An 18,570-nucleotide genomic window follows, 5' to 3' on the forward strand; every position below is an offset into this window, starting at 1 on the left:
GCACAGCCCTGGGACTCGCCGAAAAAGGGGACGATATCTCTCTATCGTCTCGTCATGTCTACCTTATGCTTATGCTGTGTAGGGTTGCAGTGGATGGTGGAGCCTATCACAGCAGATGTTGGTATAAGGATAGGGGCTGTATCTTTTTCTGTGGAGCAGAAATGTTCCAACTACTTTGAGGTTTACATTGTGTAAACAAAGTAACATTCAGAAGTTAAATTTACCTAAAATATGTAAATTATTTATGTTAGCTCTTTTATCATCCTAAAGCTAAGGTTGGATATATTGGAGATCTTTGGCTTTGAATGTTTAACTTGCTATCAGAGAAGTCATCTTTGATTTTAAGATGTGATGTCCTTAATCTCTAAATTGTGCCAAATTATCATACTGTTTTCATTTAGATTTTGGCCCTCGGTATACTTGATCACCCAGTGTGTCAGGGTCATCAAGTATAATTGACCAAGGGATAAATACTGTAATGGAAACATTTTCCCCACGTCATTTTAGTGCCCAATTATTAATAGTAATAGTCACAATTTAAAAGTTAACATTTTTTTTCTCGTTTCTATGTTTTAATGATCATGTTTTTCTGCTACTTGGGGACACTAAATTATTATTTACATTATTATTATTGTGTGCGTGTGTGTGTGTGTGTGTGTGTCCCATAGGTTTAACTTATAACCAGGCTTGGAGAGTAACGGATTACAAGTAACGGCGTTACGTAATCTGGATACAATTTTTTTTTAAATTGTAATCCATTACAGTATATAAAAAAACGTGTTATCAGATTACAGGTATTGTTTTATTGGATGAACTGCGGCCGGCGGAACATCTCCATGCCAAATAGCACGTACCACATTCCCGAGAATTCAGTCAAATGACTCCTTTCCAAGTGTTCAACAGAAGAGAAATACACATGTATTTAGAATAGTTAATTTAACATACATTTCATTTTGTTTTATGTTATTTTTAAACTAAATCATGTCATCATTTAATTCATTTCATCCGTTATGGATCTATAAAAGTCTAGTTGCTTACTTTATTCATCCTGAGCTTATATATTTTTCAATTGTTTTAATTGACATTTCAAGTCATTCCACAGATTAACACCTCTTACAGAATTACATCGACTTTTTTAATTTGTTCTAGCTTTTACTTTTTAGAAAATGCCGGTTCCTCTGAGGTTATACTGACTTTTCCTGTGTTCAAAAAGTCTCTGGATGTGAGGAGGGAGAATATTATGTGCCTTGTACACCATTATGTGTTAATGTCAACAAGATCATGGATTTTCAATAAATTTAGTTCTACAAAAATAGGGTTTGTTTGGTGCATAGAAATCTGCTTTAGTGATAATTCCTATTGTCTTTTTTTGGAGTAGGAAAATAGGATGAGCGTTGGATTTGTAATTGTTTCCCCATATTTAATACCAATACCAATATAGTAGTGATACTTAGAGTAAGTTACTGATTCTATTTTTTAACAGCTAACTTGTAATTGTACCGGATTACTTTTTTAAAGTAACCCTCCCAACCCGGCCTATATAACGTGCTACATGTGCAAAACTATAAGATCCCTGATTGCATCTTAAATGCCAAATAACCTTTTTTTTTTTTTTTTTTTATCCTGTCATAACAAATATAAATTTAAGTTTTATTTACTGCACTTGACTTTCCAGTGAAACCAAAAGTTGCTTTGTTATTGGGATAAAGTCGGCTTCCACTCAGGGTGTGGTGCATGGGACTTTATCTAAAGGCGTTTTCCTTTCACTTTGTTTTCTAAGGATCTGAAGCCTCTCGCCTGTGAAATTACTGTTTGATCTGCTGTCTTCATGCAACATCATCACATGACAGTTCAGCATATAGTTAAAATGTTGCAAATTTACATCAGGTATTAATTTAAATCCCTTACCCGTGTGTAGTTTAAATATTACAATCAATTCATGAAATAGTCTAAAAAGGTCTTAAGGCACTAATTTCCTTGTCATGTCAATCTGCATTTAACCTTATTTCATTGGTGGTGACATTGTTGCACCCTTTGGCTTTGTTTGCTTGTTTGATTTGTTGCATCTTGCCTGCAAATATAATAAAATTCAATGCAATCGATGAGGTTAATTGTTTCTAATCCAAATATGACGTACTGAATGCAGTTGGGATTTTATATCAGTCTGAAATGTCAAAGAATCACTCTTGATTCTTTTTGTTTTTGTGAATAAGTAAAGTTTCTATAAGCTGAGAACAGCCTCAGATACCTATTATTTCTATTCTGTGAAATAACAGCTCTATCTGCTGGTTACAGTGTTAGAATGCATATAAACTGTTGAATTTAAAGAAAAAAACAAAACATTTTGTTCATTTAAAACTTGGGTGAAATTACAGAAAGTAAAAAAGCTTTTACCATTATCTATCAAACAGACTCACAAATATTTAAACAATGGCTCGTTTTCCAACATTAGGCTTTTAACCTAATGTTTAACTTTAATTCTAAGGCATTGGCATCCAAACCAGGTCAACAGTGCAGGAAGGATGTTTAAAAAAAACCAAACAAAAAAAAGGTGAAGAAAAAAGGACCAAAAAAAAAAAAAAAAAAAGTAATAACTTTAAAACTTGTGAAAAAAAAAAAGAAATGAAAAACCTAATAAAAATGAGGACAAACAATGAGAAATGTCAATGAAACCCCAACGTGAGGTTTGAAATCGGAAGAAAGAAAGAAAAAAGTGTACATGTATGATTTCATGTTACCACACATACAAAACGAGGACACTATAAGGGCACTTTTGATGTCCTAAATGTCCCGATTCATCAAGAATTCATTAAAGTATTACCGTAAGTGTACTAAATTTAAAAAAAAAATCATTTTGTTACACTATGCCATATAACTAATATCATCTTAAAATTACTGTGTCCATTGGTGTCAAAATTCAAATTCAATTGGTGCTCCACACCATGTTCTTTCAAAAACGTGACAATGTGGGGACTGGTGGTGGTGGTGAGGCTGTCAGAGTTGCTTTATGAGCAAAGTCATGAGATAAGATCAGCAAGCATGCAGAGTTTGATATCAAAGCAGGAAAATGAGTGACACAATAACCTCTCGCAGCAGCAGAACTTAACAGATGTGGTTTTAGCACTTATTTTGTGTCCTCCCACACTCATATATGTATAAAGCCCCACTAGAATAAAGCTCTTTGTTACAAACAGCTGGAACAACTCTGCTCTATACATCCCAGAGCTTTTTTGACTCCACAGCAGACAATTCAAAGAAAATTTATGTCTGAGGTATGTAACATGCTTATTTCATTATTGGTACACTGATATGTATATATCTATACTTCAATATCTGTTGTATAATTATTATTTTAAATTAAGTGATAAAATGCAGTTTATATTCTTTTAATCACACAATTTAATTTAGCTTTTTCTCTCATAATATGATGTTTATTGAACAACATGTTTCTGTACTATATATAAAGATAAAATATGGGCAATAAGTAATTAAACGTGTTAAATTAATTGAATCTTTTACTTTGTAGCTGTGAAACATTTTATAACCACCGTGGTCTCATGGTCACACTTTTACTGTAACACTGAAATAATGTTTACATTGGGCTTCAACTTAATAATAAAATGATAATGCATTGGATTTTATATAGTGCTTTTTATTAGACACTCAAAGCGCTTTATTGCATTATTCTTTCACTCCGCAGTGGTGGTAAGCTACAGTACGCAAATGTGAAAGTAACATTACAAGCACTCACATTACTGTAATTGAGTTACTTTTATGGGCACTTGTTCAGCTTTGAGTATATTTTTAAAATCAGTAATTTTACTTGTATTTAAGTATGTTTTAAAACAGGGGTTCTCAACTGGTCTCACCCTGGGACCCACATTTTGCCACTGCAACACTTTTTTATTTATTTTTTTTAAGAATTCAACCAACCAAATTATGTTTTTTCAAAAATAGCTGTTGAAAACACACATATATGATGTTTTTTAAAACACAAATCAAAATGCATTTCACAGCATGTGTGTCAAAAGAAAAGTTTCTTTCAAAATAAAAGACAAGTCCAGCATGAGAGACATTAAAGTATTTATTTTTGAGCGGCTGTCCACGACCCACCTAGCGCAGGTCCGTGACCCACTTTTGGGTCCCGACCCACCAGTTGAGAATCCCTGTTTTAAAAAAAAGTAGAGTTATTTGTTACATTTCTACAACATATCGTTACCGAGTAAATTGTTATGTTTTGTTTTAAAATGATCAACGGACATTGTGAAACTACAAAAAATTAAATCACCAGGCAACAATGAAATGCGTCACATCATAGCAACCAGTTCAAACTGTTGAAGTTCAATGACATTTTAGATTATAGTATTTTGAAAATTATGCATAAAGTGCATCAAAAAATCTTATCTGTAAATCTCCAGGTCAGATTTGTAAAAAGAGTAAATAAGTATAACTTAAAAGGACAAAATTAAAGGAGCGTTGCATTTCTGTGAAAGGGGTCTTTATGGAACAATGATCTAAAGGAATGTAAAGCAAATATAAGATTTAAACATCTAATTAAAACAAGATTATTAATAAAATATAATGAACCCCTCTAAAGTACCATAATGTTGTGTTGTTTACCCTTTCTGCCTGTATGTTTTTGTTCTATTGTGTTGTTTTCTGGTTTTTGTTCTTCTGACAGAAAAATGCTATGCTTATTCTGTAATCATCATAGACATTGTAAATGTTTGTTGTTGTAAACTGATTATTAGTACAAAGGTGCAGATTACATAAGATTCTTCTTCTATCTGCTCCCTTTCATTCAGAAGTTTGTAAACTTTTATGTTATTAAATTTGATTTTTTTTTTAATGAATTGATTAAATAAAAATACAAATAGCCGACCAACCAGATTAAACGTAATGCACGGCAACAAAACAGTATTGAATGCTGGATATTTTCTCAGTTTTATACATTCATCTATACTCCATATTTTTGTATTTTGAATTTAATGCATTGGTGTTCTTTTATTTAAAAAAAAAAAAAAAAAAAAAAAAAAAAAAAATGGACCTTTTATTTTATACAGTTGTCTTTGGGGAGAACACATAATTGTGCAAGATGTTTACTGTATGTAAGGGAACCGTGGCTGGATTTATAACCAAAAATGAACATGGGGTGGGGTGAGGGTGGGGTAGGGTGGTGGTGACTGGCAGGTATGGCTAAAAACTTCTCTACACTCTTCCCTTTCTGCTGTACCCAGAAGATGTTCCTCATTTTGTATTTTAAGCAAGTCATCAAATCTTTTGAACCATCAGTGACAAGTGACAAAGTAGCAACAGGAATGCATTGTTTTATTGAGCCTGTGCGTTTTTTAGCTTTTTACTAGACAAAGTATGACACTGTATCTACTTTTTGTGTTTCTTCGTGACAAATGAAAGATGTGGTATTAAACCCTTGTGTGAGATCAAACATAACATAAAAGTCTTCACCCTACATTGCCTGACTGACTTGGTGTGAAATTGGGTCGCTGAAAAACACAAAGAGCAGTAGAACATAGAAGTTGTGGTGAGTGATGACCCATAATCAAAACTGACCTGTCTTTAATAAAACCATACTTTTAATCTAAATTACGTTTAATAAACATTTTTGTATTTGGATTTTAACATGCATTGATTTTGCAAAATAAATTACAATACATTGTGATATATTCCTTAAATGGAGAAAATAATTGTATAATAATTAGTGTAATAATGCTGATTGTGTTAGTAATAGTAAACGACAGTATAGAGAAAATATAGCAAAATAGAATATTGAAAGACCATTCACCTGTAACTCTATTGGAATTGGAAGGACATAATATGCGAAATGTAAACTTCAAAATCCATTTGGAGCCATCTTTTAATAATATTAGGAATTTTTCCTTACAATGTCAGGTCAAATTGAAACTTTAGTCTACTAAACATTTTATTTTGCCAAGAAAATGATCACTGTGTCCTGGTTAAAACAACTTGTGTGTGCATTTATACCTACATATTAGAAGTAGGGAAACATTGTAAAGGATCCTGTTTGACAGTACGCCATGAATATTATTTAATACTTGTATCATATGATGTGATTTGTAGAAATTGATCAGGTTTAAAAGATGGATTACAAATCATAATAGTTAGTGTTTTGTTGCATGTTTAGCTCCAAAAGAGGGAAAGTTTCAATTATACAAACAGGTAGTCATAATGTTTTGGTTGATCTTGTGTGATATCTTGATCGGTGTTTTGTTTTTGTTTTTCCACAAAATCACAATCATTTTCAGCCACCTTTGAAGATGTTTGAGAACTACATAAGTAGTTAAAGAAGTGATGAATAATGTCAATTTCTTGTCAAGACCCAAAATATATATAGTTTTTGGGAAAGACTTAAATTGAAGTAGTAAAGCATAATCAAATTATACATCTAACAATATGTGACGATAATCTAATACTCTACCAGCCTTTTTCATTTCTTTTTGACTAAATTTGTCCTTAAAGTTTAACACCATTAAATTGCTCCTCATTCATTGGGGATTAATGAAGATTATCTTAGGAGCCAAAGGTTTGGGGCTTTTTGTGACTGTCACCAGCACTACAAGCATGTGCACATTTCCAGGGTCTGAGACTGAACAAGGGTTCTCGACCAACCATGACTACCAAACCAACACCAGCCAAAAAGATCCAGGAGAGCAAATGCAAGGCCTACCAAGGTGCAGAATCCAGATCCTGAATGCATGAGATCAGACAGTCCACTGCCACCCCAAGGCCCTAACCTTCAAACCTCTACATCCCTTTTCCTAGATGGGCTAAAGCCTGTTTAGCACCAGAACACCACCCATGGTGGGCAAGCACCCCTTCACCCGCAGCCCTATACCAGGAATGCTCTAGATCAGGAGTATTCAACTCCAGTCCTCGAGGGCCTGATTTCTGACCCTGGATTTCCACTGGATGCGTAACTGCTGCGAAACAGCAACACAGCTGATACTGTAGCTTTCCATTTAAGTCAATGTGTCAATTTCCACCACATGTGAATCTGTTCCAGCACAGCACCGTCACTGCTGAGTCATGCTGCTGCCCTCTGAAGCAAATACGCAGCACTTCTATTTTTGCTGAATACTAGAGCTGTGCTGCAGCAAGTTAACGAAAATAAGCCCGTGCGGGACAGGAAGTAGTACATAGACAGAATAAAATATCACGATTATTTTCAAACTAAAATACGTGTTCAAGGGGGAAAACACCGACCTTCTGAGACCTCCAACGGGCCCATTTCGGACTCTATCCAAACGCTAATCACATATTCAGACTCGGGGGACCAGACCTTTCCGTTACCATGGTTGGCCCGATCCAAACACTTTTAAAATTGTATTTCACATAAATATTGCATTTATCCATGGTTGAATCACATATGTATCACGCAGTCCTTGCTGCAACAGATGCGCAGCAAAACCGGAGGTGCAGATACACATCAAGTGGAAACCCAGGGTGAGACTTTTAGATGTGTCCTTGCTCCAACACACCTGGTTGAAACCAATGTAAACCAATACCCCTGCTCTAGATCAGTGTTTCCCAAACGTTATTACTCCATGTACCCCTTAGCCTTTATTTCTTATCGCAAGTACCCCTTACCTCATGTTATACATTATTTATTTGCATCTGCAGACTCATCTAAACTCTTTCCTGTGTCTCGTCTAACATTAACCTTGAATTTAGGCCTTTTTATTTCTGATGTTGAATGTAAACTTAATCTTTTGGTGTATTTTAAAGAGTTGGGCCACAAATTATTATTGATGGATAAGAAAAAAAGTCTGTCTGCATGTAAACATTTTTTGTATAATGTTAAAAAAAATAAATGACATGTTTCTGCGTACCCCCTGAGAGGTGTTCAAGTACCCCTAGGGGTACACATACCCCAGTTCAGGAACCACTGCTCAAGAACTCTCCAATTCCCATCGCCAACTCATTGGCCACAGAAGCTCCATATTTTCGACATCAGATTTGAACATTTCCATCTTTAGTGTCACATCTTTGTTTTTACAGCAAAGCTTCGTTGGCGAACCATCGTCAACTTGTGCGAATGCCTTCTTTCTCAATGTTTGAAACAACCATCAGGCATACGTTTGTTAACCTCTTTCCTTCTTTTTTAAAGATGGATTTTACTGACATCTACGATTTTGGAATAGATGAGTATCCAGAGAACAATACAGATGACGGACCCTGCAACCTGAACCCAAACCCTGTTGAGGTCGTCGCCCAGCCTTACATCCATTCCATCATCTGTGCCTTTGGCCTGATTGGTAACATCCTTGTCGTGATCACCTACCTGTTCTACAAAAGGACCAAAACCATGACGGATGTCTATCTTTTTAACGTGGCTCTGGCCGATCTGATTTTTGTGGCGTCCATGCCGTTTATCATCTACAACGAGCAGCATTTGTGGTTAATGGGCGAAGCAGCTTGCAAGATCCTTAACTCTGCTTACAGCATCAACCTGTACAGTGGAATGCTGCTGCTGGCTTGTATCAGTGGGGATCGTTACATCTCCATTGTTCTTGCCAGACGCAGCTTTGGCTCTCGATCACACTCGCTCGTCTACAGCCGTGTGATCTGCTCGGCTGTTTGGATATCTGCTGTTGCTTTGACTCTACCCACACTCATCTACTCTCAGCGGGTTGAGGAGCCGGACCATGAAGCTGGCAGCGTCACCGTGATGTGTCATCTGTACTTCAATGAGACCCAAACAGCAAGGTTGGTGAAGCTTGCGGTTCCAAGCTGCCAAATGGCCGTCGGCTTCCTGTTTCCTTTCTGCGTGATGGCGTTCTGCTACTCCAGCGTTGTGCGCACGCTGCTAAGAGCGCAGAGCAGTCAAAGACAGAAAGCCATCCGTGTGGTTCTGGCAGTCGTGGTGGTATTCATCGCCTGCCACCTTCCTTACAATGTGACTCTGCTGATCCACACTCTGTCGCTTTTTAGAATTCGGAGTTGTGAGGCGGAAAAGTTTAAGCTCCAGGTCTTATCCATCTCCAGGAGCGTTGCCTATCTGCACTGCTGCCTCAATCCCATCCTGTACGCTTTTGTGGGGGTGAGGTTCAGGAGCCACTTTAAGAAAATATTGGTGGACATTTGGTGCCTTGGCAAGAAGTACATCTACTCTACTCGATCATCTCGGATAACATCTGAAGTTGGCTTTTCAGCAGGAAAAACATCAGATGCCTCAAACAACATGTCGTCATTTAGTGGGTGACATCTTCCAACAGGGTGTGCAACCACTTAGACAACAGAAAACAACAGGTGTAGCTTAAGATCAGTAGTTCTACAGTGCTGTGGCGTCACGATTGACCATCAAATCAAAAAAAGAGAAATCACATTGCAAATGTAAAGAAACGGTTTCATGAACCAAAATGTAAAAAAAGTCAGTAATGCTATACAAAAAGCAGTTATCTTTTAAACCCAATTTAACTGCTTTTAACCAAAGAACAGCATTATATTAGCACTATTATATTAAGTGTATACCAAAATATACCAAAGTTGTGCTATTACGAAAGGCACAACTAAATGTAGCATCTTTTACTAAAAAACCATTTCAACAAGTAAAAAAGACTAGAAAAAATTCTTATAATTGTAGTATGTAAATACTAATTGTGGTTACGGTCAAATAACCATACAGGTACTAATAGATGGCATGCTGATTGATAAATACTTACTCTTCAAAATAAAAATCCTTGAACTTGTTCCCACTTTTGTCATTAACGAAAAGTAGTTTTTGGTTTGCACAGGAATTCTTTGTATCTGAGTTTAAATGTATTTTTGAAGGAAATGTATATCTGTACATAGCACTTACAACGAGCTATATTGTTGTTTTTATTCTTCTGTATGCAAAAAAAAAAAAAAGACCTGGAAAAGTATTTTTTATAAGAACCAGGTATGAAAAACATCAATGGCTCTAAAAATGTTAAACCAAAGTTAACAAACCTGGATTAACATTGGAAACGAACCTATTGTCCATGTATATCTTACTGCATCCACTGTACACATTGCATCCTTATGCTTTCATTTACTGCTTTTTCATTTAAAAAAGAGAAAAAAATAGAATACACATAGAAACCTGCTTTCAATCTTTCCAGTAATTTCATTTTCTATTAAACAGCTTGCTTGTTTGTGTGTATTTGTGTATTGTGAGTTTCAGTAACATAAGAATAAAGGTCAATGAATTAATATAAAAATGCACATAGTCATGTCACTCTTTTGTGTTGTATTGTTTTTTTTTTCCCAATAGTGAAAAGTGAGTTTCAGTGGTATTTTAATTCGCTCCAGTCAAAAATATTTTATTTATGTTCTAATATTTACACATTAATAATATGTTAATAAGAATCCAGGCTACGAATGATTATAATACAGTTCAGGCCAACAAGTTCCCCATAACAGGGAATTACCGTATTTCTGTCATTGTAAAATGGAGCCAACTTGTGCATTTGTGGTAAACCCCAAGTGTGTCAGTAGCGACATGGTGCAAAGACAAGTGTTTAATACAACCCTGCTCAACACAAGTTAAACATTAGAGATAAAAACCAAGACAGGAGAAAATGAATGGCAGAGTTTTTCATCCACTGGATGTCCTCAGCAAGCTGTGCTCAGTGTTTTTGCTCCTGCAGGATGAACTCCTGCAATCTGCATTTAGTTGAATTCTTTTACAGTTGCTCAGTGCTCCATTACCAACATGAACCATTTAGAATAAACAAGCTCCTACACCTTAAATCATCTAAAATGCTCAGAATCACCCTTTAAGCTGTTGTACTTTGTATTAATAAACATTTATTACAATTCAAATGGAAACCACACAGTTTCAGGTGAGGTGAGTTTTTTTTTTTTAGTTTACATCAGACATGGGCAAAGTCCGGCCCAGTGCCCACATGCTGCCCTCGGCCCTATTTTGTGCAGCAACGTAAGTATACGCATAAAATGCCAAAAAACAAAAACAAAAAACAAACACAAAAGACACAAAAAAAAAAAAAAAAAAAAGCAAAAAAACAACAAAATACACAAATTAATACAAAAATACACAAACACGAATCCAAAATACACAAAAACCTTTTATTTTCTGTATTAATGCTCAAAATATTGACATGAATATTCATAATGTAGCCCTCGAATCAAACAATCACATTACTGGTGTTGCTCATCTCTGGTTTACACGATCAAAGTGACATATTTTGATTATTTTATTTCCTACAATTTCCTGTTATAATCAGCAATAAACCTTCCTACTTTCTCCTATAGGCTTCAGTTTCTAGCATGACTGAAGAGAAACACAGTGACTCCCAAACAGGCCCATGAAATCCCTGTTTTGCACAAGCAAAAACTAATTTCTCACGTTACTGCCACATGAGGCATGACTTATAATTCTGAAGCCACACATGAAGTTGGCACCAAAATGTACAGGTTTATTTTCAAATGAAACAAATGAATCCAACACAAACGGTAGGATGAGCAAATACTCACCCATTCGCACGCAGGCCGCTTTGAAACACTACTGCAGTGACACAGGTGCATCCAATTCCACCTAATCAACCTGGAGAGAAGCTGTGGAAATGAGTCGCGTTCTAAGATCTTGTTTTAAATAAAGTTTTTTTTTTTTCGCTACTTAGATCATTACATTATCACACAACTGGGAAGACGTGTTAAAGGAAAGCAAAAATGCTGGAAAGACTTAAGAAATCAGGGATATGTAAACAATAGAGGTGCTTAAAATGGATTATTGACACTACAGAATGTAAATGTAGATAGTTTGTGTAGTTAAAGTGTTTCTAACTACTATTTATTTACTGATGTCAGGTTGCAGCATTTTTTTCCCAACAGTAAGCTAACATCAAGTGTAACGTGTATTGAATGTTTTACATTTTTTTCAAGGTAAAAAAAAATAATATTTTCTGAAATCATTGTATCTAAGTTTATTTTAGTTCATCTTATCTAATCATTTCTTAGGTTTTTTTTAGCTTATTTTATAATTTTGTATGTAATTTTAATCTTGGGTTATGCTATGCTATAGGTTATTTTAGGCTAGCTCATTTTAGCTCACGCAATTTGACTGTATCTTGTCTTATCTTATCATAACTTATTGTATCTTAGTTTAGCTCATTTTTTCTTAAATTTTTGTAATCTTAGTTTGGGCTATTCTATCTTCTCTTATCTTAGGTTATCTTAATTCATCTCATCTTAGTTTATCTTAGCTGGCTTTAGCTTATATTATCATCATCCTATCTTAGCTTAGCACATCTTATGTCTTACCTTATCTCAGCTCAGCTTAAGTCTTATTTTAGCATTTATCTTTTCTTACAGACAATAAAGTTCCTTTTCTAACTGGAACTTATGCCCACGTGTGCTAGCGACATTATTTTAGCTTTATCACCGGTTCAACGCACAATGAGCATGGTGCAGTTTAAGTTGAAGCCATGATTTCCTAGTAATGTAATGTAACGTGAACATTTTTGCGTAATGATTTGAGATGTTTTGAAAAAAATCAAACACTTGTAAAACAACTCCTAAAAGCTGGTGAGAGACTCTACCGTCTAAACTAAGAGAAGACGCGCGCTTTAGTGCCACCTCAGCACTATGCTGACTAACACTGCTCAGTCTCAGAGGATAAGGACTTCCATTCAAGACTAGGTTCATCAAAACATCTGGTTTGTGATAAACACGTCCTTGCATTGACTCTTGCACCACAAATTGCTCGTGAATCATCCCCCCTTGGAGTCTCACTGCTTCACTGTGGATGATGTCATGGGAATATTATAATCCTGATTACTATTTTGTCTTTTCATGACAATTCTATACAAACAATGGCCGACAGGGCCTGACTGACCCGACCTCAATATTCTGTCACTTTTTTGTGACCTGAACAGTAGAGGAACATGTGTTTAGGGGGATGTCTATGTGCAGTTACACAAACACAACCCTGAACCAGGAAAGATTTACCTCACGCGGAGGTAGCAACAATCAGCAAATCCAAAAATAAAATCATGACATGTAAGGAAGAAAGAGCCGTCAGTTTAAATCTTATGCTCAACATTTGAGGGAAATTCATATCACATCTTGTTGCAGAGCTTGACTGAAACTGAAGAAACTGCAAAGGTAAAAAATAACTACAATCTTATATATTTGATGACAATGAGTTGTGAAGATGGATGAAACGGTGCTTAAAGTTGATATCCGGTGTCATGTACTGAATTCACATCGTACTGAGATTGTATATGAGCATATATGCCCATGCACGCACATGCACACTGATGAAAAATAATGTTAATAATGTTTTTGTTTATTTTTGTTTTCAAAGTGAACGGACACGTGTTTTATTTGTTTATTGGATTATGTTAGGGTTAGGGTTATAATCTCAGTACGGAGGTAAACTCAGTACGTGACACCGGAGTTTCTGAGAGGACGTTTTGATGTCCCGCCCTCAACAGCTCCACTTCCTCCCCCTGTCTCTGCCAATCTACCGGAAGCCACGCCTCTACTTTTCTGCACACGCATCACAGAACATAACAAGATTGCATCGGGTTGCATTGATACAGGTTTATGGTAAGAGGTAAGAGCCAGAATCATATTTAGCTGTTTGCTTTTGTGACGCGCGGCCTTGTTTCCGTGCACAGTTCCGCATTCACTTTGATTGACAGTCAGGAATCGTTTCCATTTGTATAGGGGTCTATAGGACAAAGGAAGGACTTGTATACATTAATGCAGCAATTCTAAACTGGTGGGTTGGGACCCAAAAGTGGGTTGCGGACTTGTACTGGGTGGGTCGCGTACAGCTGGTCAAAAATAAATGAATACTTAATGTCTGTCACTCATGTTGGACTTGTCTTTTATTTTGAAAGAAACGTTTCTTTTGACGGGCATGCTGTGAAACGCATGTTGCACAGGAAAATATATAGATATTATGTTTTCTAAAAAAAGATCATATATGTGTCTTTTCAACAGCTATTTTTGAAAAACTAAATTTGGTTGGTTGAATTAAAAAAAAAAAAGAAACAGAAACAGAAAAACAACTCAGAGTCACCCATACGGGGTTTGAACCTAGGACCTCACATCCTTTCATTAGTAATAAATAAAGTTTAAAAAAATAAATAAATGTATACACAGTGTGTACATATTATTTTTACATATCAGGACAAAACAATGCAATTCTGTGACACAACAAACCATTGAAAAAAAATATATAACCTATTTTAAAAATTAAAATAATACAATATAACACCTACAGTTATAGTCCAAATGTCCAGAGGGAACAACAACAACAACAACAATAACAACAATGGTGCAAAATCCAAAAGCAATGCAAATCAGTGCAATTAAAAGTTAAAATAAAATGTAAAAGTTTCAGTGCAAGGACATTTCTACTTACTTGTATGTAACACAATGTGCAAACAATACAATATAATTAAATAGAATACAACAATATGACTACATATGCAAAAACAGGCAAAAAATAAAATAAATCTAAGAAAATTAAATAAAAATAGCATAAATATGGGCCGAAGATTAGCAGGTACAGATACATATTTTTCTACTCAAGAAAAGTAATTAAGAGAAAACATGTGTTTCAAATGTATTATACCTTTTTAAATTATTGTTTTGTTTTTATTTTTTTGGCCTGGGCTGCCTATAAGGGCTCACACCTCACATCACATGACAATCTAAACATTTTTAATGCAAACATAAAAACATGACATGAACATGACAACTAAACACAAAAGCCATACGCCATCAACCACCGACCACAACACGATTCACTTATTTAACACGAATATGAAATAACTTTCCCTTTACGTACCAGCTGTTCAAAGTGTTTTATTAAGTAAGTAATTTATTTAGAAAGCGCTTTTTGCAGATAAAATCACAAAGTGCTGTACAGAGCTGTGGGGAAATTAATACATGTGTAACATCATAATAGCACAATAAAACATGGGTGCATGTGCATCATAGGAGCATCATCAGAAACGGATGAAAAAAAAAAAATTAAAATCCAGTTAACTAAAAGCTTTTCTGAAAAGCAAAGTCTTCAACAGTTTCTTAAAAGATTCCACACAGTTGAGCTCTGGGAGAGACTGGTGCAGGTGTTTCCAGAATCTGGGATGTTAAGGAGACCCTGACCTGAAGACCGAAGACTGCCCCGAAGTGTAGGGGCACAACAAGTCCGACATATATTGAGGGGCCTGGTCATGTAACGCTCGGAAAGTCAGAACTAAGATTTATAGTCTATTCAAAACTTAGCAGGAAGCCAGTGCAGAGTAGAAAGAATGGGGGTAATGTGGGATGTTCTGGGAGCACCGATCAAAAGTCTGGCAGCAGCGTTCTGTACGATCTGGTTTTGTGTGGAACTAGTTAGATTTTCTCACACTAAAAGCTAAGAAGTACTGACCTTAAGGGAAATGAGCACCAGCAGAGGTTACTTATCTTCCTCTGTGTGTCTTCACTTGGTGAGCGCTTGTGTTTGTGGCTCTGTGAGAACACATTCCAACAGTGTGTGGAGAGTCCAGCTGATTAGGGGACCTGGCAGTGTGAGGATTATCACACTGGGTCAGACTGTACCCCGCTGGCATCCACAGAGGAATGCGGTCAAATCAGTCAGCCAGTCAGTTGGTCACGCACAAAGACAGACATCCCATCTGCCAGTCTGTCATCTGCCACTGAGGCACTCAGCCAGTCCTCCCATGACATGAGCGTCAGTTGTTGTTTTGTTGGGTCGATTTTCCTTTTGCTCTCACAGAGTTTAAACCAACACATGGTTGTTGTTGTTTTATTATATCTTGGCTTAGGAAAAAGGTAGTCATCAGTCGTCTTGACTGTAAGAGTTAAGAGTTAATTTAGTATTTTGTTTATTGCCAGATGGGATTTACATGGACCTCCTGTAGAATAGCTGCTGCTTTACAAAACGTAATGATGATATAATAAAACCTAAATCAGTTTGATGGGATGGAGCCCGTTTCAAATTACTCTTCGCAGAAGGCAAGCTACATTCAGAGGCTCTCAACTGGTTGGTTGTGGCCAAAAACTGGCCTTTTTTTGTCTCATCTAGCAAAGTGCCATCTCTTCCTGCTTCTATCAGTATGGCGCAGTAAATTAAGTTTCTCTTAGAGTTTTTCTGTATCCAAATATTCATGCTACACACTATTCTCTTTTAAACCTGATCACATGGGAGAATGTGACACTGTCAACCAAAGAATATGTTGATTTGTGTGTGGCAGCACGTTTTCATCAGTTTTTGTGGAGAAACACACCAATTATTTTTGTGCTGCTTGGAAGTAAATTCCAAGATTAAGGCAACCCTGGTCCTCAAATCTTAATTCAACCTTTTTCTAGGGTGGAGGGGTGTTGGGGCCGGGGTCCAGGGCAGAGAAGTGGAAAAGATTTCCAGCCGCTGGGGCGTTGAAAAATAATCCCTTCGCTCCATTTCTTAAAAAAAATCAAGATGACGTATGATGATCTTGAATAGATCAGAAACATAGTTCCAGGTGGCTGGGTGGGGGTGGAGGGTGGGGGGGATATGTTTGGAGTGTCTGTCTACAGAAACTTCCTGGTGATAGATAGATGAGGCAGCCTTGGATAGCTGGCTTTGGGAGCCAAAAAAAGATAAGCAATGTGTTTTCTATTCAAGCTCGGTCAATTTCAATAGCTGTGTGTCCCAGGTCTCTCTGCATTAATCCAATAATCCTTAACTTGCAGGCTGGGCATTACACTTTTCCAAGTTGGTTTCAATTTCACGTAAACGATCCACATTAGCTCCTGCTTGCTTTTGAGATCATTCATCACATAAGTCTGAGTGTTGAGAGCCCTGCCCCATCTTTCAGAAATGACTGGCAGCCTTCCCAAAACAGTTGGCAACATAATACAGACTTTGCGATAGGTCAGAAAGCTGCCAGCTCCAATCAGCAGCATGCATGCTACCATAATTTCAATAATGTAGGTGTCTACCACTTCTTCCACAGAAAGTATCAACAGACACACAACTCGCCACTTGTTTCAAGGTGCATATCCAGCCACAAATGTCCCGCATGTACACGCGGGTTCACCACTGCCCGAGTGGTCATGTGACCACTTCTCTCAGAGAAAACATGGCACGGTATGTGTGGCCAGGAGAGGAAACCGAGACATTTCTTAGCATTATACTTAAAAATTATTACTGCCACATTAGACGTGAAACAACAAAGGAGGTTTGAAGTGTCCATGTTCCTGCAGTAAAGTCTCGCGGGATGAGATTTCACAGGAGTTACGAGGCTCCTGGCCAAAACAACCTTCAATGGAAACACAATCAAAGCACAATTATACTTTGTTGACATAGAAATACTGCTTTTATTTTGCGGAAGTCTGTAAAGGAAACACAATGATAGATGGATATCTAGTCTATTGCATGACTAAAAGACAAAGGCAGACAATCACGCTACGTTATGTAAATGAGTACACGCTTTGTAGGGGGTACGTCCTTTACAACACCACATGAAAGGAACTGCGACTTTCTGAGTGGTTCCTGAGCGCTGCAACTGTCTGTGCAAACACCTGAGCCATTAAATCTGTGGCTTTGTTAGTCAAAGCTGAACACTAGCAGGAAGTCTCATGACATTTTCCACCCGCTGAGGGTCATAAGCCATCCTTGCAGCCTTTTGAGTCCTGGGAGGCAAAGTCTATTCGCCCCAAGTGGGACATCACTTCACTCTCTTTCATCCTCTCTTGCTTTGGAAATGGGAGCGACGTTCCATCAGTGGAGGGAAAGAATCCCGCATCTTGGCGAGTCGGAGGTGCAACTCTGGGTTTAAATGAAATTCCAGCGTGTGACAGGCGGAAAGAGAAAGAGGGGGAGGCTCGAAGGGTAATCAAGAGTTATGCAGCTGCACGATTGTTCATTCCAAACCCTGAACTCTACTATTGGAAATCAGAAACATAGTCGAGAGAGAGTTTAGATGATACATATCTGCAGCAGGCCTAGCTATGCCTAATATACGTAAATTAGGCTAAGGAACTTTTTTCTGGGTAATCTGGGAAGAAACCAAACACAAGAAAAACCTCTCGAAAGCAATTATACAGTATGTGCACTTTACTAAGGTACTAAGGTATGGCCCTGTTGTCAGTGCAGATAATGTATTTTCCTGCTAGGAGTGAGAAAAATGCTCTTTATCTGTTCAGCCACTGGAAACCTCATTTCCTGGTCCAGTTTTCCTGCCAGAGGCTCGGTCCACTCGCGCTCAGCTGCCAACAATGACTCAGTACGGGCGACCAAGAGGGAAACGTGGATGGAGGGAAGAGAGTAGCAGAGTAAAGATTGAGGGAGACAGGTGGGATTCAAATCGGAAAAACGGTTAGCTGAGGTCATTTGCTACAGACAGGCAGAGAGCTAAGCTTGCTAATCCAACAACGCAATTCAAGCTTCTTCAAAGGCTAAAACGTCAAACCTGTTTTTTCGTTTTACATTCTTTTTACTTTTTTTTTCTTCTTCTGTGAAACATCTGTGAGAAAAAATATCAAGAGCAAACATTATCTGCTGCGTGTAAACATTGAGGTATTAGCTTGCATATGCTCGCTCAT

The 18,570-nt window shown here is 37.0% G+C and overlaps 1 protein-coding gene across 1 annotated transcript; it reads left to right on the plus strand.

Moving 5' to 3' along the window:
* Positions 1–3,181: 3,181 nt before the first annotated feature.
* Positions 3,182–9,241, plus strand: ccr6b (chemokine (C-C motif) receptor 6b). Its single transcript, XM_028437171.1, has 2 exons — positions 3,182–3,272; positions 8,147–9,241. Exons 1-2 carry the CDS (start codon positions 3,264–3,266, stop codon positions 9,239–9,241), a joined length of 1,104 nt encoding a protein of 367 aa, XP_028292972.1. The 5' UTR covers positions 3,182–3,263.
* The last annotated feature ends 9,329 nt before the right edge of the window (positions 9,242–18,570 follow it).

The sequence above is a fragment of the Gouania willdenowi genome, chromosome 22, assembly GCF_900634775.1.
Source record: "Gouania willdenowi chromosome 22, fGouWil2.1, whole genome shotgun sequence".
Taxonomy (NCBI): domain Eukaryota; kingdom Metazoa; phylum Chordata; class Actinopteri; order Blenniiformes; family Gobiesocidae; genus Gouania; species Gouania willdenowi.